At 40.2% G+C, this 25,266-nt stretch overlaps 2 protein-coding genes across 2 annotated transcripts in view; one reads left to right on the forward strand and one right to left on the reverse strand.

Moving 5' to 3' along the window:
* The first annotated feature begins 4,105 nt into the window (after positions 1–4,105).
* LOC138316802 (mucin-6-like) lies at positions 4,106–14,026 on the forward strand. Its single transcript, XM_069258458.1, has 5 exons — positions 4,106–4,114; positions 11,209–12,025; positions 12,160–12,800; positions 13,100–13,400; positions 13,542–14,026. The coding sequence occupies exons 1-5, from the start codon at positions 4,106–4,108 to the stop codon at positions 14,024–14,026; spliced, it is 2,253 nt and encodes a 750-aa protein (XP_069114559.1).
* A 1,230-nt stretch (positions 14,027–15,256) lies between these two features.
* Positions 15,257–25,266, reverse strand: part of LOC138316291 (mitochondrial inner membrane m-AAA protease component AFG3L2-like) — a 42,307-nt gene continuing 32,297 nt past the window's right edge. The window contains 5 exon segments of the mRNA XM_069257924.1: positions 15,257–16,633; positions 17,112–17,297; positions 18,213–18,332; positions 21,133–21,213; positions 22,333–22,448. Coding sequence (XP_069114025.1) covers positions 16,418–16,633; positions 17,112–17,297; positions 18,213–18,332; positions 21,133–21,213; positions 22,333–22,448 — 719 coding nt within the window. The 3' untranslated portion in view covers positions 15,257–16,417.

The following is a 25,266-nucleotide window of genomic DNA, read 5'->3' on the forward strand; positions in this document are numbered from 1 at the left end:
ACATTTATTTACTGACATCGTAATATTTTCCTATTACAACTATTACAGGAAATTCATATTATCCGATATCGAGTTTTGTGCCCGACTAATGTCGATGTTAACGCTGAAAATGCATTGTTTCTTGGTATTATTCCGCTTCTTTTGTTGACTTTAAATTCGTAAAATGAACTTAACCCGCGAAGGGCGTCAGAACGCTTGTTTTCAACGGGAATAAACACTGTAGTGATAAAGACCTTCCAAGTGAATATTTGCATCAGGGAAATAGGGACACAAAAAGACGATTTTCTCCAAAAGTAAGTAAGTTACAATTCATTAATTTTGCTGGAACACTTAAAAAATTGGTCTGATTTCAGAACAATTGGAATTATGAAGATATCTCTAACAGCATTATTATTATTATTATTATATATAAAGTAAGTTAATTATTCTTATTATTTCCACAAACCATCTTAACACTTTTTCTCACTAACGGAACAAGATACGACGCTCAAATGTGGACACGTTATGTACGTACATGAGTGCTTGAAACGTACGTTCGATTTTGTACGATAAGGTTCAAGGTCTTTAAACGCTCATAACTTCATAACTGTACGCTGTACATCGTTCATGTTTAGTTATTCAGACAGATCCTGACATTGCGAGTGCTTTTCCCATGCTATGTTATCAGAGATTATGTCAAGGTCAAGAGTTCGCTACGGGGTCAAACAAAGGTCAAAAACGAAATTTGTCACAGAAAAGTTTTGAAGGGCGCATATGACAGATCATGCTCTCAGGAACATAAAATGACCAATTTCAAGGTCATATGGTTCAAAATGGCGGAGATATAGGACATCAAAAATCGAAATTTTAGTTTAAATTGGTCCCTGCGCGAGACGTTTCAGCGCCTTAATTCCTGTATGTACAGTGTTGATTTTTCATACCGCTGTTGTATGAACTTTTGTCTTCAAAAATTATGGGTTTTAAAGGGGTCATATAGAAAAATGGCGGAAATATAGCTCTCCAAATATGGCAATTTGTTCCATTTCCTTATTTTTCAACGTAATTTGTGAGCTCGTAGCGCCTTTCTCATTTAATGTAGGGCGTTTTTTTTTGTAAATGTAGACTTTAACATATTATCTGTATCGGGTTATAATTTCAAAGACAAAACACTGACAATGGCTGAAATATAGCCCTCCGAATATGGCGTTTCGTTCATTTTTTAACGTAAATTTTACCGTTATTTATGAAATTTCAAAGAAAATTGTTTTGAATTGGATGTGAAAAAGCATGCTCTAAGACACATAAAATGACCAATTTCAAGGTCATATGATTCAAAATGGCGGAGATATAGGACATCAAAAATTGAAATTTTAGTTTATATTTGTCCCTGCGCGAGACGTTTCAGCGCCTTTAAATCTGTATGTACATTCTTCATTTTTCGTACCTGTGTTGTAAGAACTTTTGTTTTCAAAAGTTATGAATTCCAAGGGGTGATATAGAAAAATGGCGGAAATAAAGCTCTCCAAATATGGTAATTTGTTTCATTTCCTGATATTTTTTCCGTTATTTGTGAGCTCGTAGCACCTTTATCATTTCAGGTAGGATTTTTAGGTCACCTGAGACGAAGTCTCAAGTGACCTATTCTAATCGCCTTTTGTCCGTCGTCGTGCGTCGTGCGTCGTCCGTCGTGCGTCGTCCGTCGTATGTCCGTAAACAATTTACATTTTCGACTTCTTCTCCAAAACTGCTGAAGCAATTTCAATGAAATTTTGCACAAACCTTCTAAGGCATAAGGCCAATCAAAATTGTGAATTATATGGTCCCCACCCCCCAGGGGGTTGTGGGAGGGGCCAAAAGGGGTAAAATTGAGTAAAATTTCAAAAATCTTCTTCTCTACTCACAGATGTGGTAGAATCAAATACTCTTCATAGATAGAAAGGTCTTAAGGTCCTTTACAAAAATTGTGAATTATATGACCCTGGGGTCTCTAGTTTCCCCCTGGGGAGGGGGTTAAGTTTACTATACTTTATATTGAGAAAACACATTTTTGCGCATTATTTGGTCATTTGTAATAGGAAATGAGTCAAATGTTGTCAGAATTATCAGTATGAGATGGCCATTTAATCCTATTAACAAATTTTCTATAACTGACCCCCAGGGGCCTTAGGGGCGGGGTCAAAAGGGGTCAAATAGGCTAAAACTTCAAAAATCTTCTTCTGAAATTCTGGATATGGTAGAATCAAATACTTTTCATAAATAGAAAGGTCTTAAGGTCCTTACAAAAATTGTGAATTATATGACCCTGGGGTCTCACGTTTCCCCCTGGGGAGGGGGTCAAGTTTACTATAGTTTATATAGGGAAAACACATTTATGAGCATTTTTTGCTCAATTTTCATTGGAAACGAGTCAAACTTGGTTAGAATTATTAGCCTGATATAGCATTTTAATATCATTTCCACATTGGTTCTGGCCGACCCCCTGGGAACAGAGGGGCGGGGCCAAAAAAAGGTCAAATAGGCTAAAACTTCAAAAATATTCTTTTAAAATTCTGGAAATGGTCAAATACACTTTATAGATATGAAAAGGTCTTAAAGTTTGTTTATAAAAATTGTAAATTATATGACCCTGGGGTCTCCTGTTTCCTCTTGGGGAGGGGGTAAAGTTTACTATAGTTTATATAGGAAAAACACATTAATGAGCATTTTTTGCTCAATTTTCATAGGAAATGAGTCAAACTTGGTTAGAATTATTAGCCTGAGATAGCATTTTAATATCATATCCACATTGGTCCTGGCCGACCCCCTGGGGGCATGGGGTTGGGGGGGGGGGGCAGGGGGGGGGGGGGGCTAAAAAGGGTCAAATAGGCTAAAACTTCAAAAATCTTCTAAAATTCTGGATATAGTAGAATCAAATAATTATAGATGGAAAGGTCTTCAGGTGTTTTATAAAAACTGTGAATTATATGATCTTGGGGTCTCACGTTACCCCCTGGGGAGGGGTCAAGTTTACTTTAGTTTATATAGTAAAAACCTTTTTGTGAACATTATTTGCCCAATTTTCGTAGGAAATTAGTCAAACTTGATTAGAATTATTAGCCTAAGATATAGCATTTTAACATCCATATCCGTCCTTGATGACCCCCTGGGGGACCAGAGGGGCAGGACCAAACAGGGTCAAATTGATTAAAATTTCAAAAAATACCTCTAAGTTCACAGGTTTGATGGAAGCAAATACTCTTCATAGTCTAAAAAGGTCAAATTTATAAATCACTGACCAACTTCAAGGCCCAGCATATAGTGTTTATATGTCTTTAATTTGTTTCATTATTTGTTTCATTATGTATTCTAACTCAGGTGACCGTTAAGGCCCATGGGCCTCTTGTTATTTTTTGTAAATGTAGACTTTGGCCTATTGTCCGTACAAGTTTTTAATTTCAAAGACATAAATATGAAAATGGCGGAAATATAGCCCTCCGAATATGGCGTTTCGTTCATTTTTTAATGTAAATTTTACCGTTATTTATGGAATTTCAAAGAAAATTATTTTGAATTTGATATGAAAGAGCATGCTCTAAGACAGATAAAATGACCAATTTCAAGGTCATATGATTCAAAATGGCGGAGATATAGGACATCAAAAATCGAAATTTTAGTTGATATTTGTCCATGCGCGAGACGTTTCAGCGCCTTAATACCTGTATGTACTGTGTTGATTTTTTCATACCTCTGTTTTATGAACTTTTGTCTTCAAAAGTTATGGATTTTAAAGGGGTTATATAGAAAAATGGCGGAAATATAGCTCTCCAAATATGGCAATTTGTTCCATTTCCTTATTTTTCAACGTAATTTGTGTGCTCGTAGCGCCTTCATAATTTAATTTAGGGAGTTGATTTTATGTGAATGTAGACATTGGCATATTGCCTGTACAGGGTTTTAATCTCAAAATCACGAATTAGAAAATGGCCGAAATATACATGTAGCCCTCTGAATATGGCGTTTCGTTCACTTTTTAACGTAAATTTTACCGTTATTTGAGAAATTTCCAAGAGAAAGGTCTTGAATCGAATGTGAAAGGGCACGCTCTCAGACACATATATTGACCAATTTCAATGTCATATGATTCAAAATGGCGGAGGTATAGAACATCAATTGTCCTTTCAGCGATTATGTAGTTGAGATTACATGTTGTGGCCTGTGGCCAAAGTGAGGTATTCCGTATCTAATACGTTATTCCCACGAGTTATTCCCCATTGGTCCATGATCTTCATAAGAAAAGGAGAATTTTGCACTTAAAAAAAACCCTGAAATTCTAATGTTTTTACCTATTAATTATCAAAATTGATATTTTGAACCTAAATCTCAATCTGAATTTCAAAATTCATATCATGGTTATCAAGGAAAAATTACCTGTCAGAAAACATTTTTACTTTTGAAATTCTAAGATTAGCCAGCCAATCAGCGGCCAGGTTAAAATTCTGTCCTGGGCTCAATCTTAGTCAATCTTATACACACGGCGGGCCGTTTTTTTTTCATTTGGCTGATTGTTACTTATACCAAACTTTAATACTTTAATTTCGAGATTTTTTAAGTTCTACATGAACAATGTACACAATCGTCATGTTTGCGTTAATACACGTACATGTACATGTGTAGCTACACCGCATGTATGGGAGACCGTCCTTACGTGAATCTAGCTATTAATAGGACGTACATTTAATCAAAGAAAGGTAATGCACAAACCCAATAACTGACAGGTTCAAAACCTGCTATGTGTCTGGCAGAGCTGTCACCTGTGACAATCGATGTTTAAGCAAAACCTGTGCTACGTTGGGGAAAATACCCGGTAGTTTTGAAACCACAAAACCAAACAAATTCACATCAATATTCTTTACAAATTTTACACCTACATGTATTGCCCGACCCACACATTAACCATTAACTGATGTACCCTGAATATTCACCTCTCTATGAAATCTTCTGTCCAAAAGGGCATTCCCCTCAATTTGTTTTTCGGTTGGACCAGACTTCTTTCGTAAGAGACGCTTTCTAATGAATATTGAATGAGATCGTCTGTTCGTTCAAGAATTCGATTTGAAGCGAAGGAAAAGAGTATTAAAGTAATCGTCTGTTCGCTAACATTACTTATATCATTACATAGGTGGAAATCCCGTGTTTTGATCGCGATCAAATCTAGTTATAATATATATCCGTCTAATGGACATTCTTTACACAGCCCTAGTTATAATATATATCCGTCAAATGGCCATTCCTTATACATCCCTAGTTATAATATATATCCGTCTAATGGACATTCCCTATATATCTTTAGTTATAGTCTCTATCCGTCTAATGGACATTCCTTATTATATAGCACTAGTTATAATATATATCCGTCTAATGGACATTCCCTATAAATACCGAGTTATAGTCTATCCGTCTAATGGAAATTCCCTATTATACAAATATTTCATGGGTTACTGTGCTCTAGTTCATAACATTAACCCGAGATGGTTGTAATCAACAAATGTTATATTGCACGAGGCCGAAGGCGGTTTATGATGAGAGTACACTCAGATTTTTGTGTCATTTCTCCATAACATAGAAAATCTATTCAAATTAATCCTTATAATTCAATATTCAAAATTTATTTTGGGACTCTTTTGTCTATGAAATCACTACGCCGTCATCTTAGCCAATCAGAAGCGGCGTTACAAACGGCGACGCCATTTTTTCCTTTATGGGCTAATAAAATAAATTTTCAAGCCAATGAAAATTCTCGTAACAAGCAAAATTGAATTTTGATGAGAATACACTCAGATTTTTGTGTTATATCTCCATAACATAAAAAAATATATTCAAATTAATCCTTATAATTCAATTTCAGTTATAAACAGCCAATGCCGACAGATACAGTTTCTTGTTGTGTTTGGCGATATTTTACCGTTGATAAACATTGCTAATATTTCAAATAAGATGTTGTAATTTTGAAAACTTTCTAATTTCAGGTTTAAGAACGTTTTGTCAAAACTAAGAAATCTATATTTCTAAAGGTAACTTTAAGAACGTTGCTTGGTTGTTTAATTTATCGAAGTCGTTTAAAACCGATGGGTACACAGTCAGAGTAGTAGTTTTGGTAGATATAATAATCAGTAACACCATCTCACTGAAGCACTAACCGCCAGAGACACCTGACAGCACACCCCACCCAGTCAGAGTAGTAGTTTTGGTAGATATAATAATGTCACCATCTCACTGAAGCCTACCGCCAGAGACACCATACAGCACACCCCACCCAGTCAGAGTAGTAGTTTTGGTAGATATAATACATCATCATCTCACTGAAGCCTACCGCCAGAGACACCATACAGCACACCCCACCCAGTCAGAGTAGTAGTTTTGGTAGATATAATACATAATCATCTCACTGAAGCCTACCGCCAGAGACACCATACAGCACACCCCACCCAGTCAGAGTAGTAGTTTTGGTAGATATAATACATCATCATCTCACTGAAGCCTACCGCCAGAGACACCATACAGCACACCCCACCCAGTCAGAGTAGTAGTTTTGGTAGATATAATAACATCATCATCTCACTGAAGCCTACCGCCAGAGACACCATACAGCACACCCCACCCAGTCAGAGTAGTAGTTTTGGTAGATATAATACATCATCATCTCACTGAAGCCTACCGCCAGAGACACCATACAGCACACCCCACCCAGTCAGAGTAGTAGTTTTGGTAGATATTATAACATAATCATCTCACTGAAGCCTACCGTCAGAGACACCGGATAGCACACACAACCCAGTCAGAGTAGTAGTTTTGGTAGATATAATAACATCATCATCTCACTGAAGCCTACCGCCAGAGACACCATACAGCACACCCCACCCAGTCAGAGTAGTAGTTTTGGTAGATATAATACATCATCATCTCACTGAAGCCTACCGCCAGAGACACCATACAGCACACCCCACCCAGTCAGAGTAGTAGTTTTTGGTAGATATAATACATCATCATCTCACTGAAGCCTACTGCCAGAGACACCACACAGCACACCCCACCCAGTCAGAGTAGTAGTTTTGGTAGATATAATACATCATCATCTCACTGAAGCCTACCGCCAGAGACACCATACAGCACACCCCACCCAGTCAGAGTAGTAGTTTTGGTAGATATAATACATCATCATCTCACTGAAGCCTACCGCCAGAGACACCATACAGCACACACCCAGTCAGAGTAGTAGTTTGTAGATATAATAATCCATCTCACTGAAGCCTACCGCCAGAGACACCATACAGCACACCCCACCAGTCAGTAGTAGTTTTGGTAGATATAATACATCATCATCTCACTGAAGCCTACCGCCAGAGACACCATACAGCACACCCCACCCAGTCAGAGTAGTAGTTTTGGTAGATATAATACATCATCATCTCACTGAAGCCTACCGCCAGAGACACCATACAGCACACCCCACCCAGTCAGAGTAGTAGTTTTGGTAGATATAATACATCATCATCTCACTGAAGCCTACCGCCAGAGACACCATACAGCACACCCCACCCAGTCAGAGTAGTAGTTTTGGTAGATATAATACATCATCATCTCACTGAAGCCTACCGCCAGAGACACCATACAGCACACCCCCCCCAGTCAGAGTAGTAGTTTTGGTAGATATTATAACATCATCATCTCACTGAAGCCTACCGCCAGAGACACCGGACAGCACACCCCACCCAGTCAGAGTAGTAGTTTTGGTAGATATAATAATATCACCATCTCACTGAAGCCTACCGCCAGAGACACCATACAGCACACCCCACCCAGTCAGAGTAGTAGTAGTTTTGGTAGATATAATACATCATCATCTCACTGAAGCCTACCGCCAGAGACACCATACAGCACACCCCACCCAGTCAGAGTAGTAGTTTTGGTAGTAGATATAATAACATCATCATCTCACTGAAGCCTACTGCCAGAGACACCACACAGCACACCCCACCCAGTCAGAGTAGTAGTTTTGGTAGATCTAATAACATCATCTCACTGAAGCCTACTGCCAGAGACACCACACAGCACACCCCACCCAGTCAGAGTAGTAGTTTTGGTAGATCTAATAAATCATCATCTCACTGAAGCCTACTGCCAGAGACACCACACAGCACACCCCACCCAGTCAGAGTAGTAGTTTTGGTAGATATAATAATATCACCATCTCACTGAAGCCTACCGCCAGAGACACCATACAGCACACCCCACCCAGTCAGAGTAGTAGTTTTGGTAGATATAATACATCATCATCTCACTGAAGCCTACCGCCAGAGACACCACACAGCACACCCCACCCAGTCAGAGTAGTAGTTTTGGTAGATATAATAATGTCACCATCTCACTGAAGCCTACTGCCAGAGACACCATACAGCACACCCCACCCAGTCAGAGTAGTAGTTTTGGTAGATATAATAACATCATCATCTCACTGAAGCCTACTGCCAGAGACACCATACAGCACACCCCACCCAGTCAGAGTAGTAGTTTTGGTAGATATAATAATCACATCATCTCACTGAAGCCTACCGCCAGAGACACCATACAGCACACCCCACCCAGTCAGAGTAGTAGTTTTGGTAGATATAATAATATCATCATCATCTCACTGAAGCCTACCGCCAGAGACACCATACAGCACACCCCACCCAGTCAGAGTAGTAGTTTTGGTAGATATTAATAATATCACCATCTCACTGAAGCCTACCGCCAGAGACACCGACAGCACACCCCACCCAGTCAGAGTAGTAGTTTTGGTAGATATAATAACATCACCATCTCACTGAAGCCTACCGCCAGAGACACCGGACAGCACACCCCACCCAGTCAGAGTAGTAGTTTTGGTAGATATAATAATATCACCATCTCACTGAAGCCTACGGCCAGAGACACCGGACAGCACACCCCACCCAGTCAGAGTAGTAGTTTTGGTAGATATAATAATGTCACCATCTCACTGAAGCCTACTGCCAGAGACACCACACAGCACACCCCACCCAGTCAGAGTAGTAGTTTTGGTAGATCTAATAACATCATCTCACTTAAGCCTACTGCCAGAGACACCACACAGCACACCCCACCCAGTCAGAGTAGTAGTTTTGGTAGATAATAAATCATCATCTCACTGAAGCCTACCGCCAGAGACACCATACAGCACACCCCACCCAGTCAGAGTAGTAGTTTTGGTAGATATAATAATGTCACAATCTCACTGAAGCCTACCGCCAGAGACACCTGACAGCACACCCCACCCAGTCAGAGTAGTAGTTTTGGTAGATATTATAACATCATCATCTCACTGAAGCCTACCGCCAGAGACACCGGACAGCACACCCCACCCAGTCAGAGTAGTAGTTTTGGTAGATATTATAACATCATCATCTCACTGAAGCCTACCGCCAGAGACACCGGACAGCACACCCCACCCATTCAGAGTAGTAGTTTTGGTAGATAAATACATCATCACCATCTCACTGAAGCCTACCGCCAGAGACACCTGACAGCACACCCCACCCAGTCAGAGTAGTAGTTTTGGTAATAATATCAATCCATACCAGCCAGAGACTGACAGCACACCCACGTCAAGAGTTTTGGTAGATAAATACACCATCTCACTAACTAGCCGAGACACCACAGCAACCCACCCAGTCAGAGTAGTAGTTTTGGTAGATATAATAATATCACCATCTCACTGAAGCCTACCGCCAGAGACACCATACAGCACACCCCACCCAGTCAGAGTAGTAGTTTTGGTAGATATAATAACATCATCATCTCACTGAAGCCTACGCCAGAGACACCACACAGCACACCCCACCCAGTCAGAGTAGTAGTTTTGGTAGATATAATAATGTCACCATCTCACTGAAGCCTACCGCCAGAGACACCATACAGCACACCCCACCCAGTCAGAGTAGTAGTTTTGGTAGATATAATAACATCATCATCTCACTGAAGCCTACTGCCAGAGACACCACACAGCACACCCCACCCAGTCAGAGTAGTAGTTTTGGTAGATCTAATAATCATCATCTCACTGAAGCCTACTGCCAGAGACACCACACAGCACACCCCACCCAGTCAGAGTAGTAGTTTTGGTAGATATATAACATCATCACCATCTCACTGAAGCCTACCGCCAGAGACACCAACAGCACACCCCACCCAGTCAGAGTAGTAGTTTTGGTAGATATAATAAATCACCATCTCACTGAAGCCTACTGCCAGAGACACCACACAGCACACCCCACCCAGTCAGAGTAGTAGTTTTGGTAGATATAATACATCATCATCTCACTGAAGCCTACCGCCAGAGACACCACACAGCACACCCCACCCAGTCAGAGTAGTAGTTTTGGTAGATATAATAATGTCACCATCTCACTGAAGCCTACTGCCAGAGACACCACACAGCACACCCCACCCAGTCAGAGTAGTAGTTTTGGTAGATCTAATAACATCATCTCACTGAAGCCTACTGCCAGAGACACCACACAGCACACCCCACCCAGTCAGAGTAGTAGTTTTGGTAGATATAATAAGATCACCATCTCACTGAAGCCTACCGCCAGAGACACCGGACAGCACACCCCACCCAGTCAGAGTAGTAGTTTTGGTAGATATAATAATATCACCATCTCACTGAAGCCTACCGCCAGAGACACCTGACAGCACACCCCACCCAGTCATAGTAGTAGTTTTGGTAGATGTAATAATATCACCATCTCACTGAAGCCTACCGCCAGAGACACCGGACAGCACACCCCACTCAGTCAGAGTAGTAGTTTTGGTAGATATAATAATGTCACCATCTCACTGAAGCCTACCGCCAGAGACACCTGACAGCACACCCCACCCAGTCAGAGTAGTAGTTTTGGTAGATATAATAATATCACCATCTCACTGAAGCCTACCGCCAGAGACACCGGACAGCACACCCCACCCAGTCAGAGTAGTAGTTTTGGTAGATATAATAATATCACCATCTCACTGAAGCCTACCGCCAGAGACACCTGACAGCACACCCCACCCAGTCAGAGTAGTAGTTTTGGTAGATATAATAATGTCACCATCTCACTGAAGCCTACTGCCAGAGACACCTGACAGCACACCCCACCCAGTCAGAGTAGTAGTTTTGGTAGATATAATAATGTCACCATCTCACTGAAGCCTACTGCCAGAGACACCACACAGCACACCCCACCCAGTCAGAGTAGTAGTTTTGGTAGATCTAATAACATCATCTCACTGAAGCCTACTGCCAGAGACACCACACAGCACACCCCACCCAGTCAGAGTAGTAGTTTTGGTAGATCTAATAACATCATCTCACTGAAGCCTACTGCCAGAGACACCACACAGCACACCCCACCCAGTCAGAGTAGTAGTTTTGGTAGATCTAATAACATCACCATCTCACTGAAGCCTACTGCCAGAGACACCACACAGCACACCCCACCCAGTCAGAGTAGTAGTTTTGGTAGATATAATAATATCACCATCTCACTGAAGCCTACTGCCAGAGACACCACACAGCACACCCCACCCAGTCAGAGTAGTAGTTTTGGTAGATCTAATAACATCATCTCACTAAAGCCTACCGCCAGAGACACCGGACAGCACACCTTACCCAGTCAGAGTAGTAGTTTTGGTAGATCTAATAACATCATCTCACTGAAGCCTACTGCCAGAGACACCACACAGCACACCCCACCCAGTCAGAGTAGTAGTTTTGGTAGATCTAATAACATCATCTCACTGAAGCCTACTGCCAGAGACACCACACAGCACACCCCACCCAGTCAGAGTAGTAGTTTTGGTAGATCTAATAACATCATCTCACTGAAGCCTACTGCCAGAGACACCACACAGCACACCCCACCCAGTCAGAGTAGTAGTTTTGGTAGATCTAATAACATCATCTCACTGAAGCCTACTGCCAGAGACACCACACAGCACACCCCACCCAGTCAGAGTAGTAGTTTTGGTAGATCTAATAACATCACACCATCACACTGAAGCCTACTGCCAGAGACACCACACAGCCACACCCCACACCCAGTCAGAGTAGTAGTTTTGGTAGATTAATAATATCACCATCTCACTGAAGCCTACTGCCAGAGACACCACACAGCACACCCCACCCAGTCAGTAGTAGTAGTTTTGGTAGATATAATAATATCACCATCTCACTGAAGCCTACTGCCAGAGACACCACACAGCACACCCCACCCAGTCAGAGTAGTAGTTTTGGTAGATATAATAATGTCACCATCTCACTGAAGCCTACTGCCAGAGACACCACACAGCACACCCCACCCAGTCAGAGTAGTAGTTTTGGTAGATATAATAATATCACCATCTCACTGAAGCCTACCGCCAGAGACACCGGACAGCACACCCCACCCAGTCAGAGTAGTAGTTTTGGTAGATATAATAATATCACCATCTCACTGAAGCCTACCGCCAGAGACACCGGACAGCACACCCCACCCAGTCAGAGTAGTAGTTTTGGTAGATATAATAATGTCACCATCTCACTGAAGCCTACTGCCAGAGACACCACACAGCACACCCCACCCAGTCAGAGTAGTAGTTTTGGTAGATATAATAATGTCACCATCTCACTGAAGCCTACCGCCAGAGACACCGGACAGCACACCCCACCCAGTCAGAGTAGTAGTTTTGGTAGATATAATAATATCACCATCTCACTGAAGCCTACCGCCAGAGACACCGACAGCACACCCCACCCAGTCAGAGTAGTAGTTTTGGTAGATATAATATATCACCATCTCACTAAAGCCTACCGCCAGAGACACCTGGACAGCACACCCCACCCAGTCAGAGTAGTAGTTTTGGTAGATATAATAATATCACCATCTCACTGAAGCCTACCGCCAGAGACACCTGACAGCACAACCCACTCAGTCAGAGTAGTTTTGGTAGATATAATAATATCACCATCTCACTAAAGCCTACCGCCAGAGACACCGGACAGCACACCTTACCCAGTCAGAGTAGTAGTTTTGGTAGATAAAATATCACCATCTCACTGAAGCCTACCGCCAGAGACACCGGACAGCACACCCCACCCAGTGAGGGTAGTAGTTTTGGTAGATATAATAATATCACCATCTCACTGAAGCCTACGGCCAGAGACACCGGACAGCACACCCCACCCAGTCAGAGTAGTAGTTTTGGTAGATATAATAATGTCACCATCTCACTGAAGCCTACTGCCAGAGACACCACACAGCACACCCCACCCAGTCAGAGTAGTAGTTTTGGTAGATATAATAACATCATCTCACTGAAGCCTACTGCCAGAGACACCACACAGCACACCCCACCCAGTCAGAGTAGTAGTTTTGGTGTAGATATAATAATGTCACCATCTCACTGAAGCCTACTGCCAGAGACACCACACAGCACACCCCACCCAGTCAGAGTAGTAGTTTTGGTAGATCTAATAACATCATCTCACTGAAGCCTACTGCCAGAGACACCACACAGCACACCCCACCCAGTCAGAGTAGTAGTTTTGGTAGATAATAATGTCACCATCTCACTGAAGCCTACTGCCAGAGACACCACACAGCACACCCCACCCAGTCAGAGTAGTAGTTTTGGTAGATCTAATAACATCATCTCACTGAAGCCTACTGCCAGAGACACCACACAGCACACCCCACCCAGTCAGAGTAGTAGTTTTGGTAGATATAATAACATCATCTCACTGAAGCCTACTGCCAGAGACACCACACAGCACACCCCACCCAGTCAGAGTAGTAGTTTTGGTAGATATAATAACATCACCATCTCACTGAAGCCTACTGCCAGAGACACCGGACAGCACACCCCACCCAGTCAGAGTAGTAGTTTTGGTAGATGTAATAATATCACCATCTCACTGAAGCCTACTGCCAGAGACACCATACAGCACACCCCACCCAGTCATAGTAGTAGTTTTGGTAGATATAAATAATGTCACAATCTCACTGAAGCCTACTGCCAGAGACACCATACAGCACACCCCACCCAGTCATAGTAGTAGTTTTGGTAGATATAATAACATCATCTCACTGAAACCTACTGCCAGAGACACAGGACAGCACACCCCACCCAGTCAGAGTAGTAGTTTTGGTAGATATAATAATGTCACCATCTCACTGAAGCCTACTGCCAGAGACACCGGACAGCACACCCCACCCAGTCAGAGTAGTAGTTTTGGTAGATATAATAATGTCACCATTTCTCACTGCAAGCCTACCCAAAGCACACCACCCAGAGTAGTAGTTTTGGAGTTATAATAATATCACACCATGGAACAGCCAGGGAACACCCACCCAGCTCAGTCAGAGTAGTAGTTTTGGTAGATGTAATAATATCACCATCTCACTAAAGCCTATTTCCAGAGACACCGGACAGCACACCCCACTCAGTCAGAGTAGTAGTTTTGGTAGATATAATAATATCACCATCTCACTAAAGCCTATTTGCAGAGACACCGGACAGCACACCCCACTCAGTCAGAGTAGTTTTGGTAGATATAATAATATCACCATCTCACTGTAACCTACCGCCAGAGACAGCTGACAGCACACCCCACTCAGTCAGAGTAGTTTTGGTAGATATAATAATATCACCATCTCACTAAAGCCTACCGCCAGAGACACCGGACAGCACACCTTACCCAGTCAGAGTAGTAGTTTTGGTAGATAAAATATCACCATCTCACTGAAGCCTACCGCCAGAGACACCGGACAGCACACCCCACCCAGTCAGAGTAGTAGTTTTGGTAGATAATAATATCACCATCTCACTGAAGCCTACCGCCAGAGACACCGGACAGCACACCCCACCCAGTCAGAGTAGTAGTTTTGGTAGATATAATAATATCACCATCTCACTGAAGCCTACTGCCAGAGACACCACACAGCACACCCCACCCAGTCAGAGTAGTAGTTTTGGTAGATATAATATATCACCATCTCACTGAAGCCTACCGCCAGAGACACAGGACAGCACACCCCACTCAGTCAGAGTAGTAGTTTTGGTAGATATAATAATGTCACAATCTCACTGAAGCCTACCGCCAGAGACACCTGACAGCACACCCCACCCAGTCAGAGTAGTAGGTTTGGTAGATATAATAATGCGCCAATTCAGTAAACCATTGTACACTTTTTACAAATACAAACAATATACTACATAATTAAATAATTAATCTTTATTTAACCATTAACAAACACATCAAACATGATAAAGTGATGCATCTGCACTTCCATGGTAGTTAACCAATTCAGGTTTACTTCAGTTGTTTCTATGTTAAGGACATTTCCTATATCACAGCTGTTAGTTACTTATTATTTCATGTCTCCATTCTCTGTGACATTATCTTTTCGATTTAATTATTAATTTACATTCTTATATCCTAATCAACCTGTTTCTGATTTTTGCAACATGACACAAACAAACTGAATCTACATGAGAAATACCTCAAGTTAAATGCCACCTGCAGTATTACAATTATAGTTGGTATACACCTTTGGGTCGTCAGGAACAGGATGGACATCGATTTTAATGCCAATGAATCTATTAGCTTGCTTATGCTATAAACGTGCACATTTTCACTAGACTGAGGATAATTTATTCAATGTTGATGGACATCTTTCTGAACAGGCCAACTAATGTACCTGATGTTCTGATACCTTAATACAACAGAACTAGACTGTCTCATTTAAACAGTATGGCAGACTTGTGAATCCTAGCTGTCTAAAATCACACCCTGATTCTTCCATTACAAACAAAGCAGAATATTAATTGTGACATGTTGCACACTCAGATATTCAAATTATTGCTCATTGTGCTGTACAATGTTAAGCACACAAGTCAAGTCCCATTATTATATATAGCTAGATATACAACGCAACCAAACAAGACTGAAATAGATACCAAGAATTTCTAAATACATATCTTTGTAATCAGGATTGCACCTGAATTTAATCAAATGATTCCGGTTTGAAACTTACCTCATCCTGATTAGGATGCTGATATACTGTCAATGTAAATATCTTAGCTGTAATTAATATTTTTACCTCTTTTCGCTCCAGGCTTTACAGCTAAAATATGACCGATAGTACAATACAGTTATTTAATGCAGTATATATTATGATTACACGGAATTCATTACTCTGAAATTGGACTGTGCCAAAATAACATTAAACTAAAGCATAACTTTTCAAACAAAATACAATAGATCACAACAATGGGTCACGACTAGTATGTTAATTATCAGTTGTTGATGAGTTTGAATGGAGTCAATGATTTATGGCAATCTCCTTTTCCACATTTGGTCCTTATGACCATGGCCAGTTTAAGATACTGCGGGGTCTGGTAAAGGTTTGTCTGTAGACTCGCGTGTCTTATTCCAACTTTCAAGTCCTTTTGGTAGCACAGTGTCCTCCTCCATTGAACCTGTCCCTTCCACAAATTCCTCGTAGGTCGACTTCTCTGCAAAAGGTCTCTTCCCTAAAATGGACTCCATGTCTGCCTTGTCTATTTTCTCCTTTTCTAGTAGTAACTTTGCAACCTGATAACAAGGGTTTGTGAATTTTACTCTCTCTTTACAACACATACAACTTAAATTACAAACAAAACTTTGATATCATGTGTACAGAAGACAGCACCATAAATAGATACATGGCTAAATGTATTTTACTGTGTTAACACCCCTCCCTTACAAAGTTAATGCTACTCTGTCTAGGAGGGAATTGGACTTGTACCCCTTGTGGGTGTGAATTAGCACCCAAAAGCCATCATGAGAGAACAACATTACTACCCACAGTCACTTGCCTGGTATGATTATAAATGTTCTATACAATTACACAATTATATATATTTTTCAATAAATCCATGGCAATTTCTAAATTCAATCAAGTACTGTTCATACAATTTTATCTTCTGTACACTTATCTCTTGAAATTTGGTTTAGTTTGATCTTTGTTTGACCACTGAAACCTAATTTACAAGCGTTTGATCTTGTCAAGATCTTTGGTGAGAGTACTCACTTTGTCAATCAGATCTTTCTTCTCGGTCAGTAGGGCCATTGTCCGATCATAACATTTGGATACAAGGTCTCGCACTTCCTCGTCAATGATCATAGCTGTTTTCTCACTGTAGGGTTTCAGGAATGATTGCTGTTCCTGTTCGAAAGCTATCTGTCCAATCTTTTCGCTCATACCCAACAACGTCACCTTCAAATAAAATCATAATCATATCAAAACGGATTCTTAACACTTCATTTAAACATAAAAAATCAACTTGTTCAATTATTAGCTTGCAGCCAGTGGAATTATTTTTCATTATCTATCCTAGATTTTTTCATCTCAATGCTATGAAATTGCCCAATGAAACACTTCAAACTAAAGAAAGGTGGAAAAATGATCAATGAAACACTTCAAACTAAAGAAAGGTGGGAAAATGATCAAGGAAACATAGAACATTTCATGGAAAAATAATCAGTGAAACAATTCAAACGATAGTAGATCAAGTGTTTTAAGTTAATACAAATTTACATGTATCATAAAATTATGGATATCTGTTAATAAATACTGAGATTTTTTTTAAAAATCAACACATATAATGTCTTCTCATTTATTGTTGAAATGTACCAGCTACTGGAATGGCTTCCTTTGGTGTACTCTTTTAAAGCATTTAGAATTATTTTTAATACTTAAAACATAAGGTCAAAGTTAATCTTGTTCTGGAAAACACTCAATCTAATTAAAATTAGATCGTCTATGTCGCTCTCCGTAGACTGTCCGCTTCTATGAGCGGACAGTCCACTGACAGCAACATAGACGATCTAATTTTAATTAGATTGGGAAAACACTAAAATTCAACACATTTTCTTTGATGTGCTTGCTATTATGGTCAAGATCAGAATAATCTCAGGTGATACAAATGTACAGCAGGAGCAAGAGCAAAACCAGAATTTGTATACCTACAATAAAATCCCTTCATCTGAAGAGGAGACTTTCTGTTCCCAGAAGTTATTCCAGAGACTAACCTGAGAATAAATTCCAGAGACTAACCTGAGAATAAATTCCACAGACTAACCTGAGAATAAATTCCACAGACTAACCTGAGAATAAATTCCAGAGACTAACCTGAGAATAAGCCATTTTGGTCACCTTCTGCAAATCATCTTGTGCACCTGATGTGATTTTATCAAAGAAGATTTTTTCAGAAATTCTTCCTCCAAGTAATGTGCACATTCTGTCAATAATCTGAAAATGTAACAGAATACATCCTGTCAAATATCTCCAACTGTTGTCAACATAAATTGTGTCAGACCAATTTAATGTACAAAAACTTCAATGGAAGCACAGTATTTTTCTATCGGTAATTGTTTTCCATGATGGTACTTGGGTAAAGCACATAAAATTTATGTTTTTTTTTTTCATTTTTTCATCATGCAATATTTTTCACAATCATCTGTTCTTGTGTCGTTAGGTAGTGTTCCTGTGGTGAGTACATTATTACATACCTGTACCTGTGACATTAGATAGTGTTCCTGTGGTAAGTACATTATTACACACCTGTTCCTGTGTCATTAGGTAGTGTTCCTGTGGTAAGTACATTATTACATACATGTTCTTCTGTCATAAGGTAGTGTTCCTGTGGTAAGTACATTATTACACACCTGTTCTTGTGTCATTAGGTAGTGTTCCTGTGGTAAGTACATTATTACATACCTGTTCCTGTGTCATTAGGTAGTGTTCCTGTGGTAAATACATTATTACATACATGTTCTTGTGTCATTAGGTAGTGTTCCTGTGGTAAGTACATTATTACATACCTGTTCCTGTGTCATTAGATAGTGTTCCTGTGGTAAGTACATTATTACATACCTGTTCCTGTGTCATTAGATAGTGTTCCTGTGGTAAGTACATTATTACAAACCTTTTCTTGTGTCATTAGGTAGTGTTCCTGTGGTAAGTACATTATTACATACCTGTTCTTGTGTCATTAGGTAGTGTTCCTGTGGTAATTACATTATTACATACCTGTTCTTGTGTCATTAGGTAGTGTTCCTGTGGTAAGTACATTATTACACACCTGTTCCTGTGTCATTAGGTAATGTTCCTGTGGTAAGTACATTATTACATACCTGTTCCTGTGTCATTAGATAATGTTCCTGTGGTAAGTACATTATTATACACCTGTTTTTGTGTCATTAGATAGTGTTCCTGTGGTAAGTACATTATTACACACCTGTTCCTGTGTCATTAGGTAATGTTCCTGTGGTAAGTACATTATTACATACCTGTTCTTGTGTCATTAGATAGTGTTCCTGCGGTAAGTACATTATAACCTACCTGTTCTTGTGTAATTAGATAGTGTTCCTGTGGTAAGTACATTATTACATACCTGTTCCTGTGCCATTAGGTAGTGTTCCTGTGGTAAGTACATTATTACATACCTGTTCTTGTGTCATAAGGTATCCTATGGTAAGTACATCATTACACACCTGTTCTTATGTCGTTAGATAGTGTTCCTTTGGTAATTACATTATTACATACCTGTTCCTGTGTCATTAGGTAGTGTTCCTGTGGTAAGTACATTATTACATACCTATTCCTGTGTCATTAGGTAGTGTTCCTGTGGTAAGTACATTATTACATACCTGTTCTTGTGTCATTAGATAGTGTTCCTATGGTAAGTACATTATTAAATACCTGTTCCTGTGCCATTAGGTAGTGTTCCTGTGGTAAGTACATTATTACATACCTGTTCCTGTGTCATAAGATAGTGTTCCTGTGGTAAGAACATTATTACCTACCTGTTCTTGTGTCATTAGATAGTGTTCCTGTGGTAAGTACATTATTATACACCTGTTTTTGTGTCATTAGATAGTGTTCCTGTGGTAAGTACATTATAACACACCTGTTCCTGTGTCATTAGGTAATGTTCCTGTGGTAAGTACATTATTACATACCTGTTCTTGTGTCACTAGATAGTGTTCCTATGGTAAGTACATTATAACCTACCTGTTCTTGTGTAATTAGATAGTGTTCCTGTGGTAAGTACATTATTACATACCTGTTCCTGTGTCATTAGGTAGTGTTCCTGTGGTAAGTACATTATTACATACCTGTTCTTGTGTCATAAGGTATCCTATGGTAAGTACATTATTACACACCTGTTCTTGTGTCGTTAGATAGTGTTCCTTTGGTAATTACATTATTACATACCTGTTCCTGTGTCATTAGGTAGTGTTCCTGTGGTAAGTACATTATTACATACCTGTTCCTGTGTCATTAGGTAGTGTTCCTGTGGTAAGTACATTATTACATACCTGTTCTTGTGTCATTAGATAGTGTTCCTATGGTAAGTACATTATTAAATACCTGTTCCTGTGCCATTAGGTAGTGTTCCTGTTGTAAGTACATTATTACATACCTGTTTTTGTGACATTAGGTAGTGTTCCTGTTGTAAGTACATTATTACATACCTGTTCTTGTGTCATTAGATAGTGTTCCTGCGGTAAGTACATTATTACATACCTGTTCTTGTGACATTAGGTAGTGTTCCTGTTGTAAGTACATTATTACATACCTGTTCTTGTGTCATTAGGTAATGTTCCTGTGGTAAGTACATTATTACACACTTGTTCTTGTGTCATTAGGTAGTGTTCCTGTGGTAAGTACATTATTACATACCTGTTCTTGTGTCATTAGGTAGTGTTCCTGTTTTAAGTACATTATTACATACCTGTTCTTGTGTCATTAGGTAGTGTTCCTGTGGTAAGTACATTATTACATACCTGTTCTTGTGTCATTAGGTAGTGTTCCTGTGGTAAGTACATTATTACACACTTGTTCTTGTGTCATTAGGTAGTGTTCCTGTGGTAAGTACATTATTACATACCTGTTCTTGTGTCATTAGGTAGTGTTCCTGTTGTAAGTACATTATTACATACCTGTTCTTGTGTCATTAGGTAGTGTTCCTGTGGTAAGTACATTATTACATTCCTGTTCCTGTGTCATTAGGTAGTGTTCCTGTGGTAAGTACATTATTACATACCTGTTCCTGTGTCATAAGGTATTGTTCTTGTGGTAAGTACATGGCATATCCTAAACCCTTTCCTCGCGGTATAATGGACACCTATAATAAATGGAGTGGACACTCTTAATATCTACTACACAGAACAAGAGATCCCAGAGGGATCTTAGCGCCCACCAAAGATGATCTATGTCTGACAATGGAAAGAGGGATCTTTTCTCTGCTTTTCAAATATTTACTACATATTACTACATATGAAATTTGAGAGAGATCCTTTTAGTACTATCTGAGAAATAGCGGTAACATACTTTGATTTTCAAAATCCAATATGGCGTCCTGTCATACATCTTGTTCACCAATCGGTACTAACATGCAATATGCACAACTAGGGACCAAGGGGAACATGCACATGAAATTTGAGAGAGATTTCTTCATTACTTTCTGAGAAATAGTGGTAACAAACTTTAAGTATCAAAATCAAAGATGGCTGCCTTGCGACCATCTTGTTGACTGATCAGTCCCAAAATGCATTATGCACTACAAGGCCCCTACATTAGCCTACATGTGAATTTTGAGAGAGATCCCTTATATACTTTCTGACAAATAGCTGTAACAAACTATCAAAATCCAAGATGGCTGCCTGGCGCCATCTTGTTGACTGATCGATCCCAAAATGCAATATGCACAACTTAGTCCCTAGGGGAACCTACATATGAAATTTTAGAGAGATCCCTTCAGTACTTTCTGAGAAATGGCGGTAACAAACTTTAACTATCAATATCCAAGATGGCGGCCTGGTGGCCATCTTGTTGACCGATCGGTCCAAAAATGCAATATGCACAACTAGGGCCCTAAGGGAACCTACATATGAAATTTGAAAAGTTCCCTTCAGCCCTTTTTGAGAAAAAAGCGGTAACAACAGATGCGACCAGACGGAAGGAGGGACCACGGACAAAAAGTGATTTAATCAGATGGTGGGCAAAAATTAACTGAAGATTTTTAAATTAGCAAAATACACAGCTTGGAATGATCTATTAATCATAACTTAGTATCTTTTTTTTTTAACACAGCATTCTAGTTTTATATTTTTCATTAACAGGATTATCATTGTTCCTGGCCTGACCTAGATGTAGTACATGTTTACTGCACCGTTGAGTACAAGTATACTCTAATTTGTACTTTTTGTGAGTTTGGTCATTATAATGTTATCTGAATCAATACCTTAAGGAGAGGATCCCCATGCTCTAAGAACCAGCCAGCAATGGCGTGGCCAGCTTCATGGTAGGCTACAGTTTTCTTCTCCTCTGGCTGTAGCACCTGTGTTTTCTTTTCTAAACCTGCAGTGGGAAAATTCTTTTGTGAAACAAACAAACAATATTCATAAGTAAATAAGGCTTCACATTGTCATCCCTTCAATACTATCAGTGAAAAGCTTACCCCCTACTACCCTCTCTATGACTTGTTCACTATGAGACAATAGCTTACCCCCTACTACCCTCTCTATGACTTGTTCACTATGAGACAATAGCCTACCCCCTACTACCCTCTCTATGACTTGTTCACTATAAGACAATAGCTTACCCCCTACTACCCTCTCTATGACTTGTTCACTATAAGACAATAGCTTACCCCCTACTACCCTCTCTATGACTTGTTCACTATGAGACAATAGCTTACCCCCTACTACCCTCTCTATGACTTGTTCACTATAAGACAATAGCTTACCCCCTACTACCCTCTCTATGACTTGTTCACTATAAGACAATAGCTTACCCCCTACTACCCTCTCTATGACTTGTTCACTATAAGACAATAGCTTACCCCCTACTGCCCTCTCTATGACTTGTTCACTATAAGACAATAACTTACCCTCTACTACCCTCTCTATGACTTGTTCACTATAAGACAATAGCCTACCCCCTACTACCCTCTCTATGACTTGTTCACTATAAGACAATAGCTTACCTCCTACTACCCTCTCTATGACTTGTTCACTATAAGACAATAGCTTACCCCCTACTACCCTCTCTATGACTTGTTCACTATAAGACAATAGCCTACCCCCTACTACCCTCTCTATGACTTGTTCACTATAAGACAATAGCTTACCTCCTACTACCCTCTCTATGACTTGTTCACTATAAGACAATAGCTTACCCCCTACTACCCTCTCTATGACTTGTTCACTATAAGACAATACTTTACCCTCTACTACCCTCTCTATGACTTGTTCACTATAAGACAATAGCTTACCCCCTACTACCCTCTCTATGACTTGTTCACTATAAGACAATAGCTTACCCCCTACTACCCTCTCTATGACTTGTTCACTATAAGACAATAGCTTACCCCCTACTACCCTCTCTATGACTTGTTCACTATAAGACAATAGCTTACCCCCTACTACCCTCTCTATGACTTGTTCACTATAAGACAATAGCCTACCCCCTACTACCCTCTCTATGACTTGTTCACTATAAGACAATAACTTACCCTCTACTACCCTCTCTATGACTTGTTCACTATAAGACAATAGCTTACCCCCTACTACCCTCTCTATGACTTGTTCACTATAAGACAATAGCTTACCCCCTACTACCCTCTCTATGACTTGTTCACTATAAGACAATAGCCTACCCCCTACTACCCTCTCTATGACTTGTTCACTATAAGACAATAGCTTACCTCCTACTACCCTCTCTATGACTTGTTCACTATAAGACAATAGCTTACCCCCTACTACCCTCTCTATGACTTGTTCACTATAAGACAATAGCTTACCCCCTACTACCCTCTCTATGACTTGTTCACTATAAGACAATAGCCTACCCTCTACTACCCTCTCTATGACTTGTTCACTATAAGACAATAACTTACCCCCTACTACCCTCTCTATGACTTGTTCACTATAAGACAATAGCTACCCCCTACTACCCTCTCTATGACTTGTTCACTATAAGACAATAGCTTACCCCCTACTACCCTCTCTATGACTTGTTCACTATAAGACAATAGCTTACCCCCTACTACCCTCTCTATGACTTGTTCACTATAAGACAATAGCCTACCCCCTACTACCCTCTCTATGACTTGTTCACTATAAGACAATAGCTTACCCCCTACTACCCTCTCTATGACTTGTTCACTATAAGACAATAGCTTACCCCCTACTACCCTCTCTATGACTTGTTCACTATAAGACAATAGCTTACCCCCTACTACCCTCTCTATGACTTGTTCACTATAAGACAATAGCTTACCCTCCTACTACCCTCTCTATGACTTGTTCACTATAAGACAATAGCTACCCCCTACTACCCCTCTATGACTTGTTCACTATAGACAATAGCTACCCCCTACTACCCTCTCTATGACTTGTTCACTATGAGACAATAGCCTACCCCCTACTACCCTCTCTATGACTTGTTCACTATAAGACAATAGCTTACCCCCTACTACCCTCTCTATGACTTGTTCACTATAAGACAATAGCTTACCCCTATACCTTCTATGACTTGTTCACTATAAGACATAGCTACCCCCTCTCTATGACTTGTCACTATGAGACAATAGCCTACCCCCTACTTCCCTCTCTATGACTTGTTCACTATAAGACAATAGCTTACCCCCTACTACCCTCTCTATGACTTGTTCACTATAAGACAATAGCTTACCCCCTACTACCCTCTCTATGACTTGTTCACTATAAGACAATAGCCTACCCCCTACTGCCCTCTCTATGACTTGTTCACTATGAGACAATAGCCTACCCCCTACTACCCTCTCTATGACTTGTTCACTATAAGACAATAGCTTACCTCCTACTATCCTCTCTATGACTTGTTCACTATAAGACAATAGCTTACCCCCTACTATCCTCTCTATGACTTGTTCACTATAAGAAAATGTCTTACCCCCTACTACCCTCTCTATGACTTGTTCACTATTATTAGTTATATAGTCAGTTACTGACCCCCTATACAGGCATAGAGGGTCAGTAAGATTTGTAGGGGGCGAGGGCATAGCTCGAGCCTCCTATACTTCTTACTGACCCTCTATGCCTTTATAGGGGGTCAGTAACTGACTATATAACGAATTTATCGCATCGAGGACCATTTATTTGTTTTATTAATTCTTTGTTTCCTATTTGTTTGG

Source organism: Argopecten irradians, chromosome 2 (assembly GCF_041381155.1).
Source record: "Argopecten irradians isolate NY chromosome 2, Ai_NY, whole genome shotgun sequence".
In the NCBI taxonomy this organism is placed as follows: Eukaryota; Metazoa; Mollusca; class Bivalvia; order Pectinida; family Pectinidae; genus Argopecten; species Argopecten irradians.